Below are 25,271 nucleotides of genomic sequence, written 5' to 3'. Positions count from 1 at the left end.
ATTTCAAATATATTTATATAATATAAATTTATTTTAAAATAATTTCTTTAAAAAACCTTTAGTTTTGATAAATTTATAATCTTACATCTAAAAATTCTTGTAAATCATTTATTTTTGCATGAAAAAATCATTTTACTTTATTTCTATTAGACCCTTCATCACCTTAACTAGTTTTGGTCGTTCTAATTCTTCTCTCTTTCGTCTTGTTCGATTTGTCTTCTTCGTTTTTGTTTACGACATAGACAATCAATCAACGATGAAAACATTAAAAAAATTATGAACGAAAAAGCAAAGAATTATAGTTGTGAAGAAATGAGTATATTCGAGGGAATAAAGTAGAGGAGAGGTAGGGCAACAAGCGCTCGGGTGAGAGAGAGTGATTTCGACGAGGATTCATGGAGACAAAAGTGAGTCCGATGACGATTAACGATGCTAAGCAAAGACAACAAGGAGTAATATTTTGAATTTTAAAAAATAAAAATTAGGACGCTAGTTAAAAAAAAAAAAAAAAAAAAAAAAACTTTTTCCGGGAATTCGATCTTTATTTTACTCTCATCGTGTGAACGAGCAAAGTCGGTCATTGACTGCGGCATCTCACAACGTGGGCGTGTTCATATTTACGTGGAAGGCGTAGAAGCTCACATGGGTTCTGCTGTTGTTTGATGCTCCTTCGCCATCGTTGGCATAAATAAAACCCAACGAGCTCTCCTTCATTTACATCAATCTACCGACCCTATTCCTCCGCCTCTGCTTGATTTCTCCTCCATCGCAGCTTGTGCGACCTCGATAGATCTCAGGGTTCGCGTCTGATATGGCTTCCTCCAAGGCCACCGCATCCATCCATGACTTCACCGTCAAGGTTTGTCTACGGAAATTTCTCTTCTTCTCAGCATCATTTGCCCGCTTCCTTTTTCCTTGTGTGTTTTAGGGATGGTTCCTTTTTAAAGATCAAACTTTTTGGATCGAGTGTGTTATTTGGAGGATTTTTCGAAAACTGGGATTTTGACAACAAATTACTTGTTTATTTTGTTCGTTTTGTTTTGATCTGTCGACTGGAGTCGACAATGACGCGTAATTTTAATGTCCTACTCCTGTAGTTATGGATTTTTGGTGCTTCGGTCTTGTTTTCTCAGGGAATGTTGGTGCTTGTACGAATTTGTTGTGTGCGATTGGGTTAGGGTTCCAGGGATGGGTCATTGGTCGATTCTTGAAACACTTGTGATCTTTTTTTATGGTAAGCAACTTGTGATAGTTTTTGATGGTCGCGTAATTTGGAAACCTTATGAGAATCTTTATTCTTATTGTGAATAATTTTGTGAATAATTTTGTGAACCAGAGGAAGTGTATTTTCTTGCATCAATCTTGAATGAATCCTTTTGCTTTGTGTCAAGTTGTGGAATTCATTCTGTTTTTACTCATTAGCGCCTAGATAGGACGAGTGTCATGGTGTTGAATCTACTGATATGTTAATGTTTCGAGTTGTAACTTCTAGGAACTCTTGTTATTTGTGGAAAGAAGTTTTTGTCTCTTGGTTTTTGTGGTTATGTAATCTGAGGTAGACAATGTGTTGTATCACTTCCATTGCAGGATGCCAGGGGAAATGATGTGGATCTTGGCACTTACAAGGGGAAAGCATTGCTGATTGTCAACGTTGCATCACAATGGTATTGTAGTTCTATTTAGATTGCTTTTTGTCTTTAAGTAACAGATTAGTTGAAATATATCTTAGAAGGTCAGATTAGTTTCTTGTAATTGAGGGTTAAAATGTTTTCATACTTTTGCTGCCTCTGTTTATTATCTAAAATAAATCTGTTACTTATATTTGTGGTAGTGGGTTGACTAATTCGAACTACACTGAGCTGAGTCAGCTGTATGAGAAGTACAAGAACAATGGTATGTGCTACTTACCTTGGCTGGCAAAATTTTCCCCATCAAGACAATTAGCTGTTATCTACTATATACTTTTGGTTTACCATTGGCTTTCATTAGGTTGCTGTAAGGGTAGTGTTAGTGTAAACAACTTTATGCTGTGGCTTCGGGGCCGATGCGGCTTGGTTCGGGTTCGAATGCGCGGGGATCTTGCGCGGCGCTCCTCGGGACAGCCGGGGTGGCCGGTTACAATGGTCCGGGCGGGACGTTGCGTGGGAGTAAAGCTGTTCCGCGGCACTGGGAAGATGCAACCTCGCCCTTGTACCTGCACACAGGTCGGGTCGGAAGCTCGGCCCGACCCCTCTGACGATCAAGTTAGATGATGTGGAAGGAGTTTTTTTAGTGAAGTCTCCTCCCCCTTCGTTTAGAACTCGGGGGTATTTATAGGGCGATTTAGTGTTACCTGATGTGCCTGCCTGCGGGAGGCAGGATCGTACCTCTGATGGCGTCTGACATTACCATTGATGCTGCGTGGAGAACCGAACTGCCGCAGGGTATGGGCGTGCCTCGGTGGTCGTTCTCCTTTGCCTCGGTCGAGCGCGTTGGTCAAACAACGATGAAGTCTTCGTCTGAGAGCGGGTGACGTCAGCGCCCATCGTGTCGGCATTATTGCCTTCTTCGGGCAGAGTGTCGTCCAGTCAAGGCTGACGTCGTAGCGCGTCATGTCGCCATTATTGCCCTCATCATATTCCCCTCCTGGAAGAAGCTATGCGTCGGTCACTGCGATAGGGGGGAGTCCGAGGCATGGCTTTGTCATTTGGTGCTGCAGTAGTCTCAGGCGACATGAGGTCGAGCTCGTCTTGGGCGGGCAAGCCGCGGCGAGGGAGGTGGTCTCGGGGGACAAGGAGCCGAGGAGCACGACGCAGGCGGGCTGACCGCGCAGGTGTGTCTCGGGGAGCAGGGGGCCGAGGAGCACGACGCAGGCGGGCTGACCGCGCAGGCGTGTCTCGGGGAGTAGGGGGCCGAGGAGCACGACGAAAGCGGGTTGACCGCGCAGGTGTGTCTTGGGGAGCAGGGAGCCGAGGAGCACGATGCAGGCGGGCTGACCGCGCAGGTGTGTCTCGGGGAGCATAGGGCCGAGGAGCACGATGCAGGCGGGCTGACCGCGCAGGCGTGTCTCGGGGAGCATAGGGCCAAGGAGCACGACGCAGGCGGGCTGGCCGCGCAGGCGTGGTCGCGAGGGTCATGCGGCCGAGTAGCACGACGCAGGCGGACAGACCGCGCAGGCGTGGTCGCGAGGGTCATGCGGCCGAGTAGCGCGGCACGGTCCGGTGGCCCGAAAAGCCACTTGTGTTTCTTTCCCTCCTTGCCTACTTAGTAGTAGCGGGAGTCGAAAAGCTGCCGTATTTGATTTCCTTTCTGAGGGGACTGGTTACTTTTGCCGCACGCTTTCGAGCATTGAGATCGAGGCGCCAGGGCGTTGCCGCTTCAACGGGGCTGCCACGTCAGGCCCTCATTAAGGCGGGCCGTCTTTTGGCGTTTCTGACGTGACGGTTACGCGCGTGCGTGGGTGGGCTGCCGCCCATTCTCGGCAGGTGAAGGGGCGCTGGTTCTGGCGGGATATCCTCTTTAAATAGCGAACGCCCAGCTTCGCTTTTATATTTCGCCGCTGAGCCTCCTTCAGGCCTTGCCGTCCCCTTTCCAGTTTTCTTCCCCGCTTCCTAGGTTGTCCTCCCTTTCCTCGTAGCTCCTCCCTGTTAAGGTCAGTTGAAATGTCGTCCTCTTCTCCCTCTCCTTCTTCCCCTTCCTGTGTAGCTGAGGGGGGACGTCCTCCGACATCTCCTGTGGAATCCTCTGACGGGGAAGCGGCGCGGGCCTTGGAGGCCTTGATGTGGCCGCACGACAATGACTCCACCGTGAGTGGGTCACTGTTGGGGGGACTCCGGGAGCGTTATAGCATCCCGGAGGACCACATCCTTAGTGCCCCTGAACCAGGACAGCGGGCGTACGACCCGGTCCCGAAGGGTTTCGCGCTGACCTTAAACGCCCTGGAGGCGGGTCTGCGCTTTCCCCTCCACCCCTTCATCGTATCTTGTATCTCTTTCTGGCGAATTTCGCCGTCTCAGGTGGCGCCGAACTCCTGGCGTTACCTAGTGGTATTCCTGGGGGAATGCTACCATGCCAACATCACCCCTACCCTAAACCTATTTCTCTCCTGCTATCGCCTCTCCAAAGGTTCGGGGGGTTACTTCCTATCTGCCCGGACGGGCTTTCGAGTCGGGGGGCTCCTTCCAATAATAAAGGATGGAAGGGGAGATTTTTTTACGTTAGCTGCGCAAAGGACTGGGGTTTTGGGGTTTGGTGGTCCGCGAGGGCGGTCGACAACACCACCCCAGGCTTGAGTGAAGCAGAGCGCCAAGACCTGGGGAGGCTCAGGGAGATTCTCTCCAGCTCCCAGGCCCTCCGGAACATGACCGAGCAGTGGCTAGTCGAGGCGGGTCTCAGCCCGATGCCTCTAGGTACGTTAGTAACGTTTGGTTCGGGTGTTTGCGTGGCTTACTCCTGGTACTAATATCTTTCCTATTACTTGTAGAAATGGTGAACCTCCGATCGCTTCTGGGGGGTAATGCGCTGCAAGCTCCTCCCCCAGCACTGCCAGCCGACCTGTAGCCCGGCTCGAAGGACGCTCCGTTGGAGGTCGAGGTCGGGCGCCCTCGGAAGAAGGCAAAGGCAGCACCCTCAAAGGGGGCTGAAGCGGGCCCCTGTCGGGTCGAGGCCGGGCCTAGTCGGCGGACGGCGGGGAAGGGTCCGCGCCCTTTCTCCGTACGTGACTTATGTCGGCTGCCTGTCGGGGACAAGGAACTATTCCTGGCGTGGCTGGTGGCCGAGATCCCGATTGGGGAGGCCAACGACCCCTTGGTCGCCCGCTGGGGAGGCCTGTCCCGGAGGAGATTCCTCCGCGACCTTCCTTCGAGGTGCGCTTCATCCCGACATGTCTCGGGATTTGTACACCCTGCCCTCGGAGGCTCTGCTCAACAAGTCCGCTCAGTCCCTGACTTGGGTAAGCGCTTCTCCTTCTTCCCGTTTGGGCTTGCTTCTCGACGCTGTTCTTCCTGACCCGTCTTTTTCTTATAGGGCCTTCACTATGCAACGGCCCTGATGGATAGGGTGCGTGACGCTGGCCGGGTCATCGGGGGCCTCGTCAGTCGTAATGCCGAGCTCCGCCGTTAGGTCGAGGAGGCCCGAGCCGGGGCCAGTTCGGAGGCAGTGGCGGCTGCCGAGAAGCTCGCGGCGGACCTGGAGGCGGAGGCGGCTCGCCTTAGGTCGGAGCTCGAGGCCTCCAAGAAATCGAGCGAGGAGCTCCAGCAGATCCTAAGGGTGGAGCGGACCGAGCTCCGTCTGCTGAAGACGAAAGCGAGCGCCCTTAGCAAAAAGCTGGATGAGGCGAAGGCGGAGACGAGAGCGGCCTCGGAAACGCTGGCGGAAGAGGCATGTCTCCGACCCGTCAAGGACAGGGAGCTCATTGAGGCGTACAAGAAGTCCGAGGGGTTCGAACTCGGGCTGATGCGGACGGGGCGAGTGTCCTTTGAATACGGATACCGAATCGCCACGTCCCGCTTCCGCGCTCGTCACCCCGGCCTCGAGGTGGAGGAGGATCCCTTCACTCCCCACCCCGAGGATCTGGAGGTAGACATGCCCGAGGACGTCCCTTTTAACGACCACTTGGACGTCCCCTTTGACGACCGCCTGGACGTCCCCCTGTAATAAAGAAAGGTCCTGTATTTTTGCTTTTCTAAGGTGTTAGTCGATTTTGTAAGTCGGGGTCGAATCCTGTAAGTTGGTTTCCTCTTGAAATAAAAGAAAACTTTTTCCCCTCTTGTGTATTGCTCAGCTAGCCCTTTTTTTTTTTTTTTTTTTTTTTTGCGCAAGCGAAAAGCTTCTCCTTCCCTTGGACGGGAAACTTCCCCTTTCCCAGAGGAAAAATTTCTTTTTCCTTGGACGAAAAAACTTTTTCTTCCATTAGGCCAAAGAAAGAAACTCCTTCAAAGAAACTCCTTTCTCAAACGAAGAATTTCTTAAGGTTCTGAACGTTCCACGTTCTCGGTAGAGGAGAACCGTCCATTGTCACGAGCCGGTATGTACCTGGTCGGATTATCTCGACGACCCGATAAGGTCCCTCCCATTTGGGGGCCAGCTTTCCCCTCGCTCGGGTCGGGTCGCTGACCTCGGTCTTGCGCAGGACTAGGTCGCTTAACTTAATTGGTCGGGGTCGTACCTTCCTGTTGTAGACCCTTGCGACGGCTCTTTTATAAGAGAGGGCCTTCAAGTGTGCGTCGACGCGTCGCTCCTCGAGCACGTCAAGGCTGGCTCGAAGTCCTTCGTTCGAGACTTTCTCGTAATAACTTCTTGTCCGAAGGGTGGCAATGGCTACCTCGGGCGGTAGGACAGCTTCGGTTCCAAACGTGAGGCTGTAAGGGGACTCTCCAGTCCCGGTCTTGGGGTGGTGCGTAGCGACCATAAAATGCTCGGGAGTTCGTCCGTCCAAGTCGATTGGGCTGCGAATACTCTCCTTTTGAGCCCGTCCAGAATGGACCGATTGGTTACCTCTGCTAACCCGTTCGTCTGAGGGTAAGCCACCGAGCTGAACCTTAGCTGGATTCCGTGGTTCGCGCAGAACTCCCGGAACCTTCTACCTGCGAACTGGGGCCCGTTGTCTGTGATGATGGTTTTGGGCAAGCCAAACCGAGTCACCAGGTTCCTCCATACGAACTTTTCTATTTGCCGCTCCGTGATCGTCGCCAGTGGTTCGACCTCGACCCACTTTGTGAAATAATCCACACCCACGAAGATGTACTTTCGTTGTCCCGAGGCTGGGGGGAAAGGTCCGAGCAGGTCCAGACCCCATTGCGCGAATGGCCATGCGCAGTCGATGGGGGTGAGCGGGACCGCGGGCTTCCTGGGCGTGCGGGCGTGTTCTTGGCACGAACTACACCGTTGTACGTGGGCCTTTGCGTCCCGGCACATGGTCGGCCAGTAGTAACCTTGGCGAAGTATTTTGTGTGCCAGGGTTCGCCCGCCGATGTGTTCCCCGCAAACTCCCTCATGGACCTCAGCCAGAACCGTCTGAGCTTCGTCGGGCTCCAAGCACCGTAGGAGGGGGGTATGTGAAGGACCGCTTGTAGAGTCGTCCACTCACCTCGGTATACCATGCATGCGTGCGACGCAGGCGTCGAGCCGTAGCTTCGTCGGGCGGAAGAGTCCCGTCCCGTTTGAAGCGTAGCAGTTCTTGTACCCAGGTGGTAGGCGCGTCGCCCGAGGCTGCCGTTGCGATTTCGATGGCACGGGTAGGGAGCTCCTCGACCTCGGGCTCGGCTTCAAGGGCTGGCTTTGACGCTAGCTTAGCTAGCGTGTCGGCTCGCTCGTTTTCTCCCCTCGGGACATTAGATAATGTAAAATGAGGGAACTTAGCGGTCAGGTTCTTTACCTGTGCCAGGTACTTCGCCATGATCGGGTCCCGAGCGCCGTATCCCCCGCTGAGTTGCTCGGCTACCAACTGCGAGTCGGTGAGGACGCGGATGGCGACCACCTGCATCTCGAGGGCCAACCTGAGTCCTGCTAGGAGCGCCTCGTATTCCGCCTCGTTGTTAGTGGCCTGGAACCCGATCGGAGGGAATGCTCGAACGACCGCCCGTCGGGAGCTTGTAGCACCAGCCCCGCGCCGGTGCCTTTTGAGTTGGCCGATCCGTCGACGTGCAGGACCCAGGCTTCGGGAGGTTGTTCGAGACCCTTGTCCCCGATCTGAGTTAATTCTGCGATAAAGTCGACCACGGACTGGGCCTTGATAGTGGTCCTGGGCACGTATTGTATGTCATGCTCGCCGAGCTCCACCGCCCATTTGAGAAGACGTCCTCCTACATCAAATTTAGACAAGATCTGCCGAAGTGGTTGGTCGGTGACGACCTCCACCGGGTGAGCCTGGAAGTAGGGGCGTAGCTTCCGGGCTGACAGTACGAGCGCGAGCGCCAGTTTCTCAATCGGTGGGTATCGTTCCTCGGGCCTATTCAGGACGTGGCTGACATAGTAGACCGGAAGCTGTTCGCCGGAGTTTTCTCTGACCAGAACGGAGTTGACTGCATGCTGGGAGGCAGCCAGATAGAGGCCTAGCTTCTCCCCAGGAGAGACTGAGGCAAGTCGGGGGAGGTTGGCTAAGTGTTGCTTCATTTGTTTGAAGGCTTCCTCGCATTCCGCCGTCCACTGGAAATTTTTCGGGTTCTTCAGTGCTCTGAAGAAGGGGAGGCAGCGATCACCCGATCGGGCAAGGAAACGGGACATGGCGACGAGCCTCCCGTTAAGGCGTTGTAGGTCTTTGATCATCCGAGGTGACTGCATATTGATGATCGCCTGGACTTTCTCCGGGTTGGCGTCGATTCCTTTTTCGTGTACGATGAACCTGAGGAACTTTCCCGAGGTGACACCGAAGGCGCACTTCACGAGGTTGAGCCGCATGCCGTACTTGCGTAGCGTGGCGAATGCCTCGGTCAGATCGGCTAGGTGGGCTCCTGCCTCTTGGCTTTTCACAATCATGTCGTCGACGTAAACTTCCATGTTCTGCCCGATCTGGTGGGCGAACATCTTGTTCACTGTCCTCTGGTATGTAGCCCCGGCGTTCTTCAATCCGAAGGGCATGACCTTATAAAAGTAAACCCCTTGATCGGTGAGAAAAGCCGTATTGTCACGACCTTAGCTGGAATTGCCTAAGGTGTGAGGCACCCTTGCGGCCAAAGACTCGAAGTTAGCGTGCGTTGCCAAAGTCGCGGGTCACCCGTGCAGCAAAGACGCGAACTTAGCTTGCGTTGCCTAAGTCGCGCTTCGCCCTTGCGATCTTGCTCCGCAAGGATCAGCCACTTTGTAACCTCTCGCAGGTCCCGAAGGACCTGTAAAAGAGAAAGAAAGTTAGACCGAAAGAACGAGCAACGGACAAGTCCCGAAGTCTCGCGAAAAGGGAAGTTTTACAAGCAAATCGTCGAACACCTTGTGTGCACAAGAGAAAAGAGGGAGAGGGAGGAAAACAAGGCTTTCAAGGATGAACGAACAGCTGCAAGCCCACAAACAGCCGCTCACCTGGTCCCAGGCGCAACACCAAGTTCCCGTAAAGGTCACGTGCGAACTTGCGAAAGAGTGTTCAACGCCCGGTATATAACCGAAGCCCCATCCAGCCCGGTGCCACCTGGGGGGTTCCTGGGGTCTGAGATGGCTGACATTTTGCTTTGACGAGACAGTTCGCCGCGCGAACCCGTGGCACGCGAAAACGGGGCTGATTTGGGCTGTTTTGGGGCTGTTTTGCTCGGTTCGGTGAGCGGTCGCATTGCAGCGCTGCAGCTTGTTCGAACTTACATATTTACAAGCAAAATGACCCAAAACCATAAGAAAACCTGCTGTCAAGTAGCTGTACAAGCGGGTGTGAGCGACGAACGGATCGTTGAACGGAGTTGTTGCGGGTGCGCGACGACCGTTCGTGACATTCTCCCCCACTTAAACTGTCGACGCCCTCGTCGACGCTTGTTGGTAGTTGTTGATGACTTCTTCTTCATGTCGCAGGGCGTCTTCAGGCTCCCAACTGGCTTCAGTTCGGGGAAGCTTTCGCCACTTCACCAAGTACTCTGTCTGCTCCGTTCCGTTGGGTAGCTTTATCTTGCGATCCGCCAGAATGGTTTCCACTCACTTCTCGTAGGAGGCTGTGATGGGAGGTAGCCGAGTTGGAACACTTCGAGAAGCATCTTGCGGATCCGAATGGTAGGCCTTCAGGTTGCTGGCGTGAAGAACGTTGTGAATTTTGAACCACGCCGGCAGCTGTAGCCTGTAAGAAACATTGCCTACCCTGCTGATAATTGGGAAGGGCCCTTCATACTTACGCACCAATCCTTTGTGAACTCTGTTCCTGAAGAATTGGAGGGATGCCGGTTGGAGCTTTACCAACACCAAATCGCCAACTTTGAACTCTTGCGGTCGCCTTCCCAAGTCAGCCCACTTCTTCATCTTCTTTGCCGCCTTCTCCAAGTAAGCCCGCGCAATATCTGCATTTCGATGCCACTCCTTTGCGAAATGATAGGCTGAAGGACTACTTCCAGTATACCCAATTGCCATGGTGTGCGGAGTCGACGGTTGTTGTCCTGTGATAATTTCGAAGGGGCTCTTGTTGGATGCAGAGCTCCGCTGCAAGTTGTAGGAGAATTGGGCGATGTCCAACAGCTTCACCCAATCTCGTTGATTGGCACTCACGTAGTGCCGGAGATACTGCTCCAAGAGCGAATTTATTCTTTCAGTCTGACCATCCGTCTGGGGGTGGAGGCTTGTAGAGAAGTATAACTTTGACCCCAACAATTTGAATAGCTCGGTCCAGAATCGTCCCAGGAACCGAGCATCCCGATCACTAATGATATTGTGTGGGACTCCCCAATACTTCACTACACCCTTCATCATCAGTCTAGCCGCCTCTTCAGCTGAACAATGTAGGGGGGCAGCAATGAAAGTTGCATACTTTGAAAACCGATCGACCACCACGAGTATCGATCCAAGTCCCCCTACAGGTGGCAAACTTGATATGAAGTCTAAGGAAATGCTCTCCCATGGCCTTTCTGGTACGGGCAACGGCTCCAAAAGTCCCACCGGCTTCCGCTGCTCCGCCTTGTCTTGTTGGCAAGTATGGCATGTCCGAACATACTCCTCCACATCAATCCCCATCTTTGGCCAGTAGAAGGCCCTCTCCACGAGAGCCAACGTTCTGTGAATGCCGGGGTGTCCAGCCCAAAGGGAATCGTGACACTCTTTTAAGATTTCACGCCTCAAATTGTCCACTCGGGGAACATAAACCCTATTCCCTTTTGTGTAAACAAGTCCCTCCTGGACCCAAAATCGTCGTGCCTTGCCTTCTTTGATGAGCTGCATCAGGATAACTGCCTGGGGATCACTATACAGTCCATCTCTGATTCGGGAAAGGAAGTTGGAGTGTAACTGACTTGCTTGGCCTCTGCCCTCCAGTTGGGCAGCATTCACGCATTCCACTTTCCGACTCAGCGCATCGGCCACGACATTCGCCTTCCCGGGCTTGTATTCCATTGCCATATCAAATTCAGCCAGGAAGTCCTGCCACCGTGCTTGCTTTGGGGAGAGCTTCTTCTGAGTTTGGAAATAACTCAGGGCGATGTTGTCTGTCCTCAGCACAAATCGCGACCCGAGAAGGTAGTGTCGCCAAACTCGTAGACAGTGAATCACTGCTGTCATCTCCTTCTCATGCACTGGATACCGCCTCTCGGTCTCGTTGAGTTTGCGGCTCTCGTAGGCCACCGGATGACCTTCCTGCATGAGTACTCCTCCAATAGCGAAGTCCGAAGCATCTGTGTGGACTTCAAAGGGCTCTCCATAGTTTGGCAATTTGAGCACTGGTTCTTCTAGGACAGCAGCTTTCAGGTCTTGGAATGCTATCTCACATTTGTCCGACCACTTCCAAGGCTGCTCCTTCTTCAGCAACTCCGTCAGTGGGGTTGCCCGCTTCGAATACCCGGCAATGAAGCGTCGATAGTAGTTGACGAAACCAAGGAAGGATCTCAACTCTGGCACCTTCTTTGGAGTTCGCCATTCCGCAACTGCTTGCACCTTCGACTTGTCCATCCGAATGGAGCCATCACCGATTCGATGCCCCAAGAATAGGATCTCAGTTTGAGCAAAGTAGCATTTCTCCCTTTTTACGAACAACGTGTTCTCCCTGAGAACCTTGAAAATCGTCCGAAGGTGCTTGACATGCTCCTCGAGCGTTTGGCTGTAGACGACGATATCGTCCAAGTAGACGACCACGAACTTATCCAAATACTCCTTGAATAGCTGGTTCATGAGAGTACAGAATGTGGCCGGAGCGTTGGTTAAGCCAAAAGGCATCACCAAGAACTCAAACGCTCCGTATCTGGTCACACAAGTAGTCTTTGCTTCGTCGCCTTCAGCAATGCGCACCTGCCAATATCCCGACCGAAGGTCGAGTTTTGAGAAATACTTCGCCTTGCCCAATTGATCGAACAAGTCCGCAATGAGCGGGATGGGATACTTGTTCTTCACTGTTACTTTGTTGAGGGCTCGGTAGTCGACACATAATCGGAGGCTCCCATCTTGTTTCTTCTGGAAGAGAACTGGAGCTCCGAAAGGTGCTTTTGAGCTGCGGATGAGACCACCGCTTAGCAGTTCACCTAACTGCTTTCTGAGTTCTGCCAACTCTGGTGGGGGCATGCGGTAGGGTGGTCTCGCTGGAGGCTTCACTCCTGGCTCTAGCTCGATACTGTGATCCACGCCTCTGCGTGGTGGAAGAGTCTTCGGCAACTCGGGTGGCATAACGTCTTTGAACTCCTTCAGGACGTTCACCACTACAGCAGGTTCTTGAATGGGCTCTTCGTTGAGTGGCTCTAGCTTCATAGCAGCCACGAATGTCAGTTCGCCCTTTCGCACCCCTTTCTTCAATTGTAACGCCGAAATATGTTGGGGCTCCTTGGTTCCTCTCCGAGAGACGGGAACCACGCAGGGGTCGTCGCCTCCCATCATACATAGGGAGTTCAAGAACGACATCGGCACCAACTTCGCCGCGTGCATAAATTCCATTCCAAGAATCACTTGGAAGTCGTCCAGTGGCACGGCCATCATGTTGGTGTTTCCGCTCCAAGTCCCGATTTTGATAGGAACACCCTTCGCCAACCCGGAGATTCGCGTGGCCTCCGAGTTCACCGCTTTCATTCGGCTTGGGCTCTTCTCCAAGATCAACCCAAGTCGTTGTGCTTCACGATCGGCTATGAAGTTGTGTGTAGCGCCCGTGTCCACCATTGCACGGGTCATTTGGCCATTCAGCTTGATGTCTACGTACATCAACTCACCACTTCCTGCTTTCTGTTGCTTTGTCTTGTTGTTCTCCCCCACTTGACCCCGCATAGCGTTCAACAAACGCATTGCTCCCATTCGGGGTCCTTGCGACTCTTCATCATCGCTGCTAGATTCTGAACTGCTCGAGCTAAGAGCAACATCTTTGCCCTTGTCCGATCGGGGAGGGTGGATGGAAGCCGTCAAAGCATTGAGTGCCTGTTTCTGTGGGCACTCCCTTACCATGTGCGGTCCTCCGCACAAGAAGCATCCTCCAGGTTTTGAGGCCTTGCCTTTAGGGTTCGGCCCTTTGTGGGAGCTCTTCTTCTTTTGTTCGCCCCCGAGCTCCTTCCCTCGAGAATGTTTTGGAGGGCGATTGCTTGAAGATTGTTTCCTTCTCGCCGGGTCTTCAGAGGAAACAAAGTCGGTGAGCCTTTCTGCAGCTGCAATTGCCCCGACCACATCGGTAACATTCCTTCGATTCAGCTCTTGTTGGGCCCATGGTTTCAAACCATCAAGGAAGCTGAACAACTTGTCCTTCTCGGACATGTCCTGTATGTCCAGAATTAGTGCAGAAAATTGCTTCACGTAGTCTCGGATGGTGGTACTTTGGCGGAGTTGTCTCAACTTCCTTCTTGCGACGAACTCTGTGTTCTCCGGTAGGAACTGAGTTCTCAACTCCCGCTTCAAGTCTTCCCATGTGTCGACTCGACACCGACCTTGTTGGATCTCCTCCCAACGAGTTCGCCACCAAAGTTTTGCATCTCCGTTCAGATACATTGTTGCTATAGAAACTTTGGTATCTTCAGAATCGGGCCTCGTAGCTCGGAAGTATTGCTCCATGTCGAACAAAAAGTTCTCGAGTTCTTTGGCATCTCTAGCCCCTCCGTATCCATGGGGCTCAGGTGCCCTCAAGTTTTGTGGCGGTGCAACGCGGGTGTTGCCTCCTCCCGCATTTAGCGTCCTTGTGAGCATAGCCACCTTTGCCGTGAGTTCCGCCACAACATCCTGTAAGTGTAGCACGGAGTCCTTGGTGTCACCAGACAGTCGGTCGACTAGGGCCTCGACCTTGTCGATCCTGGACTCCGCTTCCTCTTGCGAGCTCTCTACCCCAACAAGCCTTTGTTGGCCATGGTAGAGTTCCTCCATGCTCGCTTCCAGAACATCCAGGCGGGTTTCCGCCGTCGTGAGTCTCTCTTTATGACTCTTTTTCCCCGTTAGCGCACCAGATTGCGCTTCCTCCGCTCGCGGAGAGTTGCCAACTTCTCGCTCATCCTGTTCGCTGCCGCGATCCTCGTGAGCGGCTCCAACAGCATGAGAGCGAGTGTGCACATGCAGCCCACCTGCGGCTGCTTGGGGCAAGGTTCCGGCTTGCCCCGTCTTGCTTGATTCGCCACGATGCTTTGCCATGGCGAAGTTGCGAAGTTCGTTCGCTGTTCGATCGAAGAGCTTGCCCGCTCTGATACCACAATGTCACGACCTTAGCTGGAATTTCCTAAGGCGTGAGGCACCCTTGCGGCCAAAGACTCGAAGTTAGCGTGCGTTGCCAAAGTCGTGGGTCACCCGTGCGGCAAAGACGCGAACTTAGCTTGCGTTGCCTAAGTCGCGCTTCGCCCTTGCGATCTTGCTCCGCAAGGATCAGCCACTTTGTAACCTCTCGCAGGTCCCGAAGGACCTGTAAAAGAGAAAGAAAGTTAGATCGAAAGAACGAGCAACGGACAAGTCCCGAAGTCTCGCGAAAAGGGAAGCTTTACAAGCAAATCGTCGAACACCTTGTGTGCACAAGAGAAAAGAGGGAGAGGGAGGAAAACAAGGCTTTCAAGGATGAACGAACAGCTGCAAGCCCACAAACAGCCGCTCACCTGGTCCCAGGCGCAACACCAAGTTCCCGTAAAGGTCACGTGCGAACTTGCGAAAGAGTGTTCAACGCCCGGTATATAACCGAAGCCCCATCCAGCCCGGTGCCACCTGGGGGGTTCCTGGGGTCTGAGATGGCTGACATTTTGCTTTGACGAGACAGTTCGCCGCGCGAACCCGTGGCACGCGAAAACGGGGCTGATTTGGGCTGTTTTGGGGCTGTTTTGCTCGGTTCGGTGAGCGGTCGCATTGCAGCGCTGCAGCTTGTTCGAACTTACATATTTACAAGCAAAATGACCCAAAACCATAAGAAAACCTGCTGTCAAGCAGCTGTACAAGCGGGTGTGAGCGACGAACGGATCGTTGAACGGAGTTGTTGCGGGTGCGCGACGACCGTTCGTGACAGTATGCTCTTGGTCTTCGGGTGCCATTCTGATCTGGTTGTATCTCGAGAAGGCGTCCATAAATGAGAGGCAGGCGTGTCCGGCCGTAGCGTCGACCAACTGGTCGACCTTCGGGAGGGGGTAGCAATCCTTTGGGCATGCATTGTTGAGATTGGTGTAATCAACGCACATCCTCCAGCTTCCATTAAGTTTCTTGACGAGGACTACATTGGATAGCCATCGTGGGTATCTGACTTCTTCTATGAAGTCTGCCGCTAAAAGTCGGCCCACTTCTTCTCGTATGGCGAGCTGCCGATCAGGAGCCTGCTATCTGGGTTTTTGCTTTATTGGGCGAGCGTCGGGTGAGATATTGAGGTGGTGCTGCGCGACCTCCGGGTCGACGCTAGTCATGTCAGATGGCGACCAGGCAAAGACGTCGGCATTTCCTTGTAGGAAGCCGACGAGCTGCCTTCGTTCTTGCTCGGGTAGCTCCGATCCGACCTTGATCGTCTGGTCTGGTCGACCCTCTAGCAGTGGCAAGTCGATGGTGGACCCCCTTGGCTCAGGATGGGGGGTTGGCTTCTTCGCCTCCTTGTCACGGACTTAGCTGGTTTTGCCAAAGTCGTGCGGCACCCTTGCGTGTCCGTCCGCAAAGGTCAGCCTCCCCGAAATCTCTCATTGTCCCTTAGGACCAACAAAAGAGAGAACGGGCTAGAGAGAACGCCTCAATCGGGATCCACAAGCAAACATATCTGAAAAACACTTCGTAGGCAATGCAAATTACAAACAGACTTTACAAGCTCTGAACAGTGCCACAACAAAGGGTAAAATGGTCCATTACAGACCGAAAATCTCTCGCACGTGTCCACATGACACAACCTTTATTTACAAGCCTAAAGAGGCCACCAACCCAACTAAAATGGGACTATTAAGCCTTCGGCTGCCCCTCTACATGTTGTACAAGGCATGAACATGCCAAAAGACACGGACATACATGAGCATTACATCAAACATCTTGTTTAGAAGTTTGTCCGTGACATTCTCCCCCACTTATTCCTTCGACGTCCTCGTTGAAGCCTTTGTCGACACTGCAACTCCTCGCCTTTGCTGAGTCTTCAATCTTCTACTCCAGCTACAATGCGCCTTTGGCTCTCAGCTGCTCTCCGCTGCTGTTTTTGAGTAGTCGAACCTTTGATCCGCCATGCTGCTTCAACTCACCAATGACTCTGACTCTGGTGTGGGGTTGGTTGAGTTGTGTTGATCCTTGTTGATTCCTGCGGATCCCCCAGATGAAGGAAAAGACCATCCTTACTACGTCAGTCTCTCAAATTCCACATGCTGCTTGAACTGGGTGGATGCTTATTGGAGCTTTAACGAGCATCGTCTCGCAAACTTCTGAAGTTTTGGGTCCTTCCTCCACAAAATTTGCTCATTGACTCTTCTTTCACTTAGTTGTCACATCCAAGTAGGTTCGCATCACTTCCGCTTTCGATTGGCATTTGGAAATGAAGCGGACAATCTACTCTCAGTAACACTGATCACCGTTGGTGAGGATTTGACAACTATTGTCTTCCATTATCTTTGAAGGGTCTTTGAACATATACAGAGCTCCTCTGCTGGATAGATAAGAGAATTGGGGTACTCGGTTTCGCCCATTCTCTTAAGAGTTGAGAAGGCAAAGGTTACTTGACTTCGCCCGCCTCCTCGAGGTTGTACTTCATGCATCGAGCTGGTTACTAGCCTTCGCCTGCTCTTTGCTCACACTTCTGAAGCACTTGAAGTGTTTGCACTCCTTGCGTTGAGTTAGTTACTGTCATTCACCTTCTCAATGCCATTGAACTTCTGGAATGCAGGAAGTTTTCACCCCGACTTGGAGTAATTCTCCCATAGGTTTGGTCGTCTCTGGGATTGTACCGTCTTCTCCATCAACCCTGCCGCCTACTCCACTGAGTAGCAAAGGTACAGCACCGCGTACTGCCTGCTTCGTTCCTTGGTTATGCATGCATGACCCGAAGTCCTTCACTTTCGGCTATCTTGATGAGAAGCACATTGACACCGGTCTTACGAAGTTCTTCAACCTTTGCCCTTCAACCTTGTCTCGGTACTTGGAAATTGCCTCTGCATGCTCCACCTCCTCGGCCCCTTTCACGACCAAGCGCTCTCCCTCCATGAGAGCAAGGGATCAATGACTTTCACGGAAGTCCCGCCTCTGCGGTACCATGGCGCTGCCATGCCCATGGCACTACTATCCGTTGCCTTGCATCTGTATCCCTTCTCTTCACAATAAGTATATATGCCTCTGTGGCACTCCTCCGAGTCCACCTCCATTCTAACTGATTGCTTGATTTTGGGTAGCTAAGTCCCTCTGGACTCGTCGTCGCTTCCTCGCCCCTTTCGACCCCCTGCTTCAACACCTCTGTGTTCTCCAAGCAGTCCGTTTGGTCGATGGAAAGACAGACTGCAACTCCCATGCATGGCCTCTGCCATCACGTTGTAGGGTTTGCACCGATTCTGTTCTCCTTAGCTTCCTTGGTAGCAACGTTCGCTTACTCGGCCTTGTCCTCTGACTTGCCGGGCTTCCTTAAGCGAATATGAGCTCTGGAGCAGTCCAACTCTCTAGTTGCTTCGATCATACCTCTGCATGATCAAGTTCCTCCCATAGAACTCACTGGTACTTGCATTCGAACTTTTCCCTTGGTGGAACACAGCCCCCATATGCTGATGACCACGGAAGCAAAATTCGATGCACGCACGGAAGACCCGCCTCTGCGGTACCATGGCCTTCACTCCTTGAATCCATAGCCCTTCTTGCCGTCGTGTTGTTCACCGAAGTGGAGCTCCCAGTAGCTCCCGATCATACCTCCATATGATCTAGTCCCTCCCAGGACTAGGTCGTGTGTATCGCATTGCCACGAACTGTTCCACCACGATCCGCTGCACCATGTCGCCTCCTGGTGACATCTCCATTGCATTCTGATCCTTGTGGAATAAACTCGAATTGTGAACCCTCCATGTGTGGCCTCTGCCAACACATCGCAGGGTCTCTTCCACCTTCGATTTTGTTCGCTCCTTTGGCAATCGACCTTCATCCACCCACTCTTGGGTCACACCTAGATGAAGCACCGCTCTAGGACAGTCCGTCGCCTAGTAGCTCCCGAAGTCCACCGACTTCACTGTAATTTGTGCACCATTGTTTGGATCCTGGGCCTCTGCCCCTACCAGCACAATCTCCGCTGCGCAACGCTTCCTTCATAGCAACTTGAATGACAACACTGTGGCATATTCTTCAAGAGTACCCGCCTCTGCGTCCTCTTGCCCCGTGCTAAGGCCTTCTGAACTCAACTTCGCCTCCGCAAATTGAGTCGCCTTAGTTCCTCCATCAAATGCTCCTTCGAGATAAGGTGCACGTGCCCCGAAGCTCCCTTCGTCTTTGGCACCATGCAAGATGAGTCCGCTCCGTCAGAATGAAGGACCCATGGAACAACATGATCTTACTCTTGCCTCTGCAAGAGTTTATGTCCTTGACCTCTGTCTAAGGAAAGCACTGTGCCTCTGCTCCATGTTCCAACTTCTATACTGGCTCCCTTCGAGCGGCTTGAGTACTTCGCCAAGTTACCCCCAAGTTGCTCCGCTCCTCGTTTTTGCATTGAGTTGATGGTGGCCCTCGCGCCCACCATTCCACGGGTCAGCCCTCCCTTGAGTCTGATCTCCATATCGACTCCAAGTGTGCCTTCATTTAAGTTGCTTTGGGTCGCTCCCCCACTTGATCTCGCAATGCATCCACCAATGCATTATCTCAAGCGAGATCATACGACGACTCCTCGCCGCTTGCTCAGTCCATCAAGCTTCGTGGAGTTGTTGTTTGTTGAGGTACTCCTCCTCAACATGTGCGGTCCGTCGCACATGATTCTCCCTCTGGAGAGCCGGGACTTATCCCTCCTGGATAGCTGTCCCATTGGAGCAACATCTCTCTTCGTTTCGGAGACCACCATCCCCTTGGACTACTCCGATCTGCTGAACAAACTGTGCATTGTTCTGCCTCCTGCAAACGCACTTGCTAGATTGCGACTCCACGTCAATACAGCCCCCGCTGCACCACTCAAGGCCTAGCAACATGCTGAACTCGTTGCACACTTCAGCCTCCTACGGACGTATCCTTCACATGCCGAAGAGAAAGTTTCAATGCTCTATGGCGCCGAGTTTCAGCGCCTTGGGATAGCCACGAACATTCCATCGTCCGCATACAAGCCCATGCATGAGTACCAAATTCTTCGAGTTAGCAATTCCCCTCACCTCTGTGAGCTTTGCATAACTCTTTTGGTCGTTGAGCAACTCATTCCACCTTGCCTGTTCTCGTGGTGCCTCTTGCGCGAAGGGTTGGCCATTCCTTTGAATGCCAATCTCGGATGCCCGCTCGTCTGAGCGACTCCTTTTCCCTACATCTTCATGCCCGTTTTCCCCCAAACGGTTGCGCGTGTGCTGACTACCCTCAACGCAGCCCCGCTAGGTCCCCCACGTTTGCATGCTAAGTGTTTCTATGAATGTTTGTCCCGCTCTGATACCATCTGTCACGGACTTAGCTGGTTTTGCCTAAGTCGTGTGGCACCCTTGCGTGTCCGTCCGCAAAGGTCAGCCTCCCCGAAGTCTCCCATTGTCCCTTAGGACCAACAAAAGAGAGAACGGGCTAAAGAGAACGCCTCAATCGGGATCCACAAGCAAACATCTCTGAAAAACACTTCATAGACAATGCAAATTACAAACAGACTTTACAAGCTCTGAACAGTGGCACAACAAAGGGTAAAATGATCCATTACAGACCGAAAATCTCTCGCACGTGTCCACATGACACAACCTTTATTTATAAGCCTAAAGAGGCCACCAACCCAACTAAAATGAGACTATTAAGCCTTCGGTCGCCCCTCTATATGTTGTACAAGGCATGAACATGCCAAAAGACACGGACATACATGAGCATTACATCAAACATCTTGTTTAGAAGTTTGTCCGTGACATCCCGGGGGTCCGCCAATGGTGGTTCGACCCTTGCTCTCTTGTGTAACGAGACGGCGGTCAGGTAGCAGCGCTTGGATTCTCGGGGGCTTCCCGTGACCTCTCCGGTCCCGGCATGGGTCAGGAACTTCACAGTTTGGTAGTAAGTTGAGACGACGGCTCGGGCCCGTGCCTGGGAGCTTCGGCCGAGGCAGCTCGGGCGTATGCTTTCCTTCTGGTCATGGAATCCCCGCCAGATGCGGGGCCGCCAACTATCACGTCGATGTGTCGTTCGATGGGACCCTCCGGGCGCGGCGAAAGTTCCTTGTCCGGCCGAAGGTACTAGCCGAGATGCCCTCTACGAATGAGCTCCTCGATCTGCCTTTTCGACTCCCGACACTGTTCGGTGTCATGCCCATGCTGCCGGTGAAAGCGGCAGTACTTCGATTGGTCCGTTAGCTCTCGCGGATTCCTCATCGGGTAGGGCTCTTTAAGCAGTCCCTTCTCCCTTATGTGGAGAAATATTTCCGTTCGGGACGAGTTCAAGGCGGGGAGAGGGGGCCTCGGTGCCGGCAGGTCGGATCTGTCCAACCTACGCCGAGACGCAGTGGATTGCTACTGCCGGGGCGGCTCCGGCTTGATCCTCTTGTGTTCTTCGCGCTTCCCGGCCATCCATGTCTCTGCGGCGACGAACTGGCTCGCCCGCTGGAGCATCTCGGGTACCGTCGTGGGGGGTCGCTCCACTAGAGACCAGAAGAACCTGGAAAGCCGCAGGCCTATCATGAATGCCTGCATCAATAGAGAGGGGTGAGCGTCTGAGAGCCCTCGGATCTGCGTCGTAAAACGGTTCACAAAATGGGAGAGGGGCTCGTCCTCCCTTTGGTTGAGTCCGAGGAGTAACGCCACGGACGGCTTCGGTCGGGAGTAGGCCAGGAAGTTGAGCTCAAAGTCTCTAGCGAGCTGATCGAAGGAAGTGATGGTCCCGGTCTTCAGGCCGTTGTACCATGCGCGGGCCGGCCCCCTCAAGGTCGTTGGGAACGCCCTGCACATCAAGGCGTCAGAAGTCCCATATAGCGCCATTTGGGCGCGAAACGCGGCTACGTGGTCCGCGGGGTTAGTGGCGCCGTCATAGGCGTCCAGCGAAGGGAGCCGGAAGTGTGGTGGAATCACTTGATCTTGTATTTCGGGTGCGAACGGGGACCCTTGGTATCTGTCCGCTTCGAGCTCTCCTTTTGACCTACGAACCTCCTGCTGTACTTCGTCGAGGCGTTGACTAACGAGGCGCAGCTGGGCTCGCAGGGCGTTCGTCAAGTCCGCGGATAGCGCCTCAGGCTCTGGGCGACTCGACGTGTCTTCCGCCTCTCGGTTCCCGGGCCGGGCGGTTCGGTTTCGAGGCGAAGTAGGGAGCTCGGGAGGTGGTGCATGAGTCCGGGTAGGGGGCTCCCGCTGTTGGAGAGGCTGGGTTACATGTGGGGGCGTCGGCTGGGAGACGAGCGGGATGATCGTCTGCACCACGCCCGCCAGTGCTCGGACTTGATGAGCGAGGTCGTGGAAGGCTTCGGGCGATACAGGCGACGGGGGCGTCGGGTGGCGACAAACCCGGGTCGTTGAACAGCCGCCAGTAGCGCTCCGATGTCGTGGCGGGGCATTCGTCTCGGGGTTCATCACGCAGGGGATGTTCTTCCGGGGTGCTGACCGGACACGACCCCATGGTTGCGGGTTCGCCAGAGTGGATCTGCTGATCGCTCGACATTCGGGGCCCTCCTTCTAGCGTCAAAAATGTTAGTGTAAACAACTTTATGCCGTGGCTTCGGGGCCGATGCGGCTTGGTTCGGGTCCGAATGCGCGGGGATCTTGCGCGGCGCTCCTCGGGATAGCCGGGGTGGCCGGTTACGATGGTCCGGGCGGGACGTTGCGTGGGAGTAAAGTTGTTCCGCGGCACTGGGAAGATGCAACCTCGCCCTTGTACCTGCACACAGGTCGGGTCGGAAGCTCGGCCCGACCCCTCCGACGATCAAGTTAGATGATGTGGAAGGAGTTTTTTTAGTGAAGAAGTCTCCTCCCCCTTCGTTTAGAACTCGGGGGTATTTATAGGGCGATTTAGTGTTACCTGATGTGCCTGCCTACGGGAGGCAGGATCGTACCTCTGATGGCGTCTGACATTGCCATTGATGCTGCGTGGAGAATCGAACTGCCGCAGGGTATGGGCGTGCCTCGGTGGTCGTTCTCCTCTGCCTTGGTCGAGCGCGTTGGTCAAACAACGATGAAGTCTTCGTCTGAGAGCGGGTGACGTCAGCGCCCATCGTGTCGGCATTATTGCCTTCTTCGGGCAGAGTGTCGTCCAGTCAAGGCTGACGTCGTAGCGCGTCATGTCGTCATTATTGCCCTCATCAGGTAGGATATTTGTTATATATTATGCATCAACTTGGACACTGTTATGGTATCAACTGAAACGCCATCACAAACTAATTGATCTTGCACAAAGTATTACTTTTGCCATAAAGTTTCATCTCATAAAAAAAAAGGAAGAGTTAAATATCAAACATAAGAGAAGAACTAATGAACTGATATTTATAGAGAACTAGTTTTCCTTTCTTGTTGTTACACAAACTGTTAGTTTGATGATGAAGAAACGTTTCTTTCATTAATCAGTGTCTATTAATGGATCACGGATTTTAGTGTGTGAAATTGTTTTAGGCTGATTAGTTGTACCATAATCCATGTTCTTGAACAATTTGCTGCTAACACATGATAGAACAGGCATTGAGACTGAAAATTAAGGTTATTATATGCTACTAACTGAGAATCAAGCTGATCCTAGCCTTTCATAAAATTCTGCGTCTTATGAAGTTCTTTATAAACTTAGCTTTCTGAATGTCATTTAAAATTTGTAAACTTTGAGACCACGAAAGGTCTCTACAATACATCTACATCATTTTGTAGCTATGAGATCGAGATGTCTTGTTGATTTGGTTGGGCAACCTTTTGTTTCTCATTCAAGTTTTGTTTTATGAGGCTTTTCTCGTTTAGTAGTTATTAAATCTTACATCAAGTAAATCAAAAGGGAGGCACTTAAAGTTACCTTTTGCATCAAAAAATAGACATTGCTTGATACTAAGATGCTTTAGTTAAATTTTGCATTCAGAACCAAGGTAACTGCACGCATAATTGTACAGGAGAGAAAAGCATCTGAAAGAAAATTTGAGGGGCCTAGATTATTTGGTTATATGCTCGGAACTTTCAAATATTAACATATTCGTTCAACAAGAACATCGTTGTAACGTCCTAACTATTTAGGGTTGGCAAATATTAACATATCCATGGTATGGTATCTACTGTTAGAAGTAAGAGTATCAACGATCATGCTCTCACACAATCAAGTTTCATTCTGCCTGAATTTATTTCTTTACCTTGCTTTCACGATGCAGATTTTGAGATTCTGGCATTTCCATGCAATCAGTTTGCGGGACAAGAACCAGGAAACAATGAAGAGATTGTTGAGTTTGCTTGCACTCGATTCAAAGCTGAATACCCGATATTTGATAAGGTCAGTTGTCGCATGGATTTCAATTTCTTAGTTACTTGGCTCATCCCTTTTAGAATTTTTTAGAGAGAGGTGTTTCTTAGCTAGACCATTCTTGAGCTAGTTTTTTCCTCTATGGTTGTTTTCTTTTTTCTTATTGCATTTAAGAAATAATGGCTAGGTAGCTTGACTGCTTGATGAACGTATAGCATGGATTTTGTGGTTGTAGACCCAAGATGGTAAACATCGCTGTTTGGGTTTTTCAGCCTGGATATTAAAGTTAGTTGTCCGCTTTAGGTTGATGTGAATGGTTCAAATGCTGCACCCTTGTACAAGTTCTTGAAGTCCAGCAAAGGTGGCCTTTTTGGGGATGGCATCAAGTGGAACTTCACCAAGTTCTTGGTGGACAAGGATGGGCACGTGATTGATCGCTATGCCCCAACCACATCCCCGCTTAGCATTGAGGTAGATGAACCCAACGCCGCCACACTTTATCCCGAATGTTCTTGTGAAATCATGTTCAATGTTCTTGACAATGCAGATAATGCCATCTGACATTTTATTTTGGATCCCTTTGCAGAAGGATATCAAAAAGGTTTTGGGGATTGCCTAAATTTCACATGCTTGTGAATTCGGCACCAAATAAATGATGGTATGAATAATGTGCTGCTCTATGCAAGATTCTGGTTGGATGAAGGATCTTACCAATTGCACAAGAGACTATTATATCAGGTTCATTTGGTTGACAGCTTTATCTTGGTATATTGGCAGATGTATTCATAATAAAGATAGAGATTTCTCATATAAATCCTCTGTAGGTTTTTATGACTCTTACATTTATCCTATGGATCTTTTGGTCATAATATTGCTCTTATCTGGTCACAGTGTATTTGAGGAAAGTCCTTGGTTGAGTTACAGATTCATATACTCATGAAGGTCCTTAAGAACTTGTTCCATCAGCTTAATGGGGTGACTGTATTCTCAGTTTTCTTCAAACGATATATTTATATTAGCATTTATATTCAGGTAAGATGGTAAAACAAAGAAAAAGAGAGGTAGCTTTAGCTTCATTTGTTTCGGATGAGACAGGGAAGAGGATTTGTTTTTGTTTCTTCCATTGCTCTTGTGTGACTTATCTCACTAAAATTGTGAGAAAATACAAAGACAGATGAGCCTGATCATCTCTACAAGAGACATTTGGGATTGTAGCAGAAATGAGTGTTGAACATGATAAACTCTGAAATTTTTGACATGGCCAATTTGGGATTGCTCTCTCTAAATCCGCTGGTCCATGGTGTGACTAATTATGTAAAATTTATATCTACTCATCACTCTTAATTTTGAAGATTAGATCTCAATGATAGACTGTTTAGATATTAAAAATAAATTCAATGAAAGGAAGTTCATATCTAAAATATATTGATCATGCCATTATAGAGGTAAGGCTTGTTGGGAGTTACATCCTAAGACCTAAGACGAAGAAAATAAAATTATTTAAGATTATTAAATTTAGATTAATAAATAAATAATAAAAATGAGATAATTTGAGATTATTTATCCTGTGCAATTATTAAATATTTGTTTTGGGCTAATGGAAATACTTCAAACTAGCACTAAAATTATTTAAGATAGCACTAAAAGGAGCGGATGTAAATTTAAATCAATAATATTTGTATACTTTTTTATCTATTTAAAGATTTTTGAGTTTTATTATATTTTATCACTCAAGTTTCTGTAATTTATTTATTTAAAAATTT

General features: G+C 51.2%; 1 protein-coding gene across 1 annotated transcript; it reads left to right on the top strand.

The window, feature by feature from the left end:
* Positions 1–577: 577 nt before the first annotated feature.
* On the top strand, positions 578–24,396 carry LOC135673838 (probable phospholipid hydroperoxide glutathione peroxidase 6, mitochondrial). The gene is made up of 6 exons (XM_065183190.1): positions 578–859; positions 1,588–1,664; positions 1,832–1,893; positions 23,420–23,538; positions 23,812–23,979; positions 24,095–24,396. The coding sequence occupies exons 1-6, from the start codon at positions 812–814 to the stop codon at positions 24,125–24,127; spliced, it is 507 nt and encodes a 168-aa protein (XP_065039262.1). The 5' UTR covers positions 578–811; the 3' UTR covers positions 24,128–24,396.
* Positions 24,397–25,271: the final 875 nt, after the last annotated feature.

This window comes from Musa acuminata, chromosome BXJ1-5 (genome assembly GCF_036884655.1).
Source record: "Musa acuminata AAA Group cultivar baxijiao chromosome BXJ1-5, Cavendish_Baxijiao_AAA, whole genome shotgun sequence".
NCBI lineage: Eukaryota > Viridiplantae > Streptophyta > Magnoliopsida > Zingiberales > Musaceae > Musa > Musa acuminata.
Note: the sequence above shows the minus strand (reverse complement) of the source record. Positions and strands in the feature narration are given on the sequence as shown.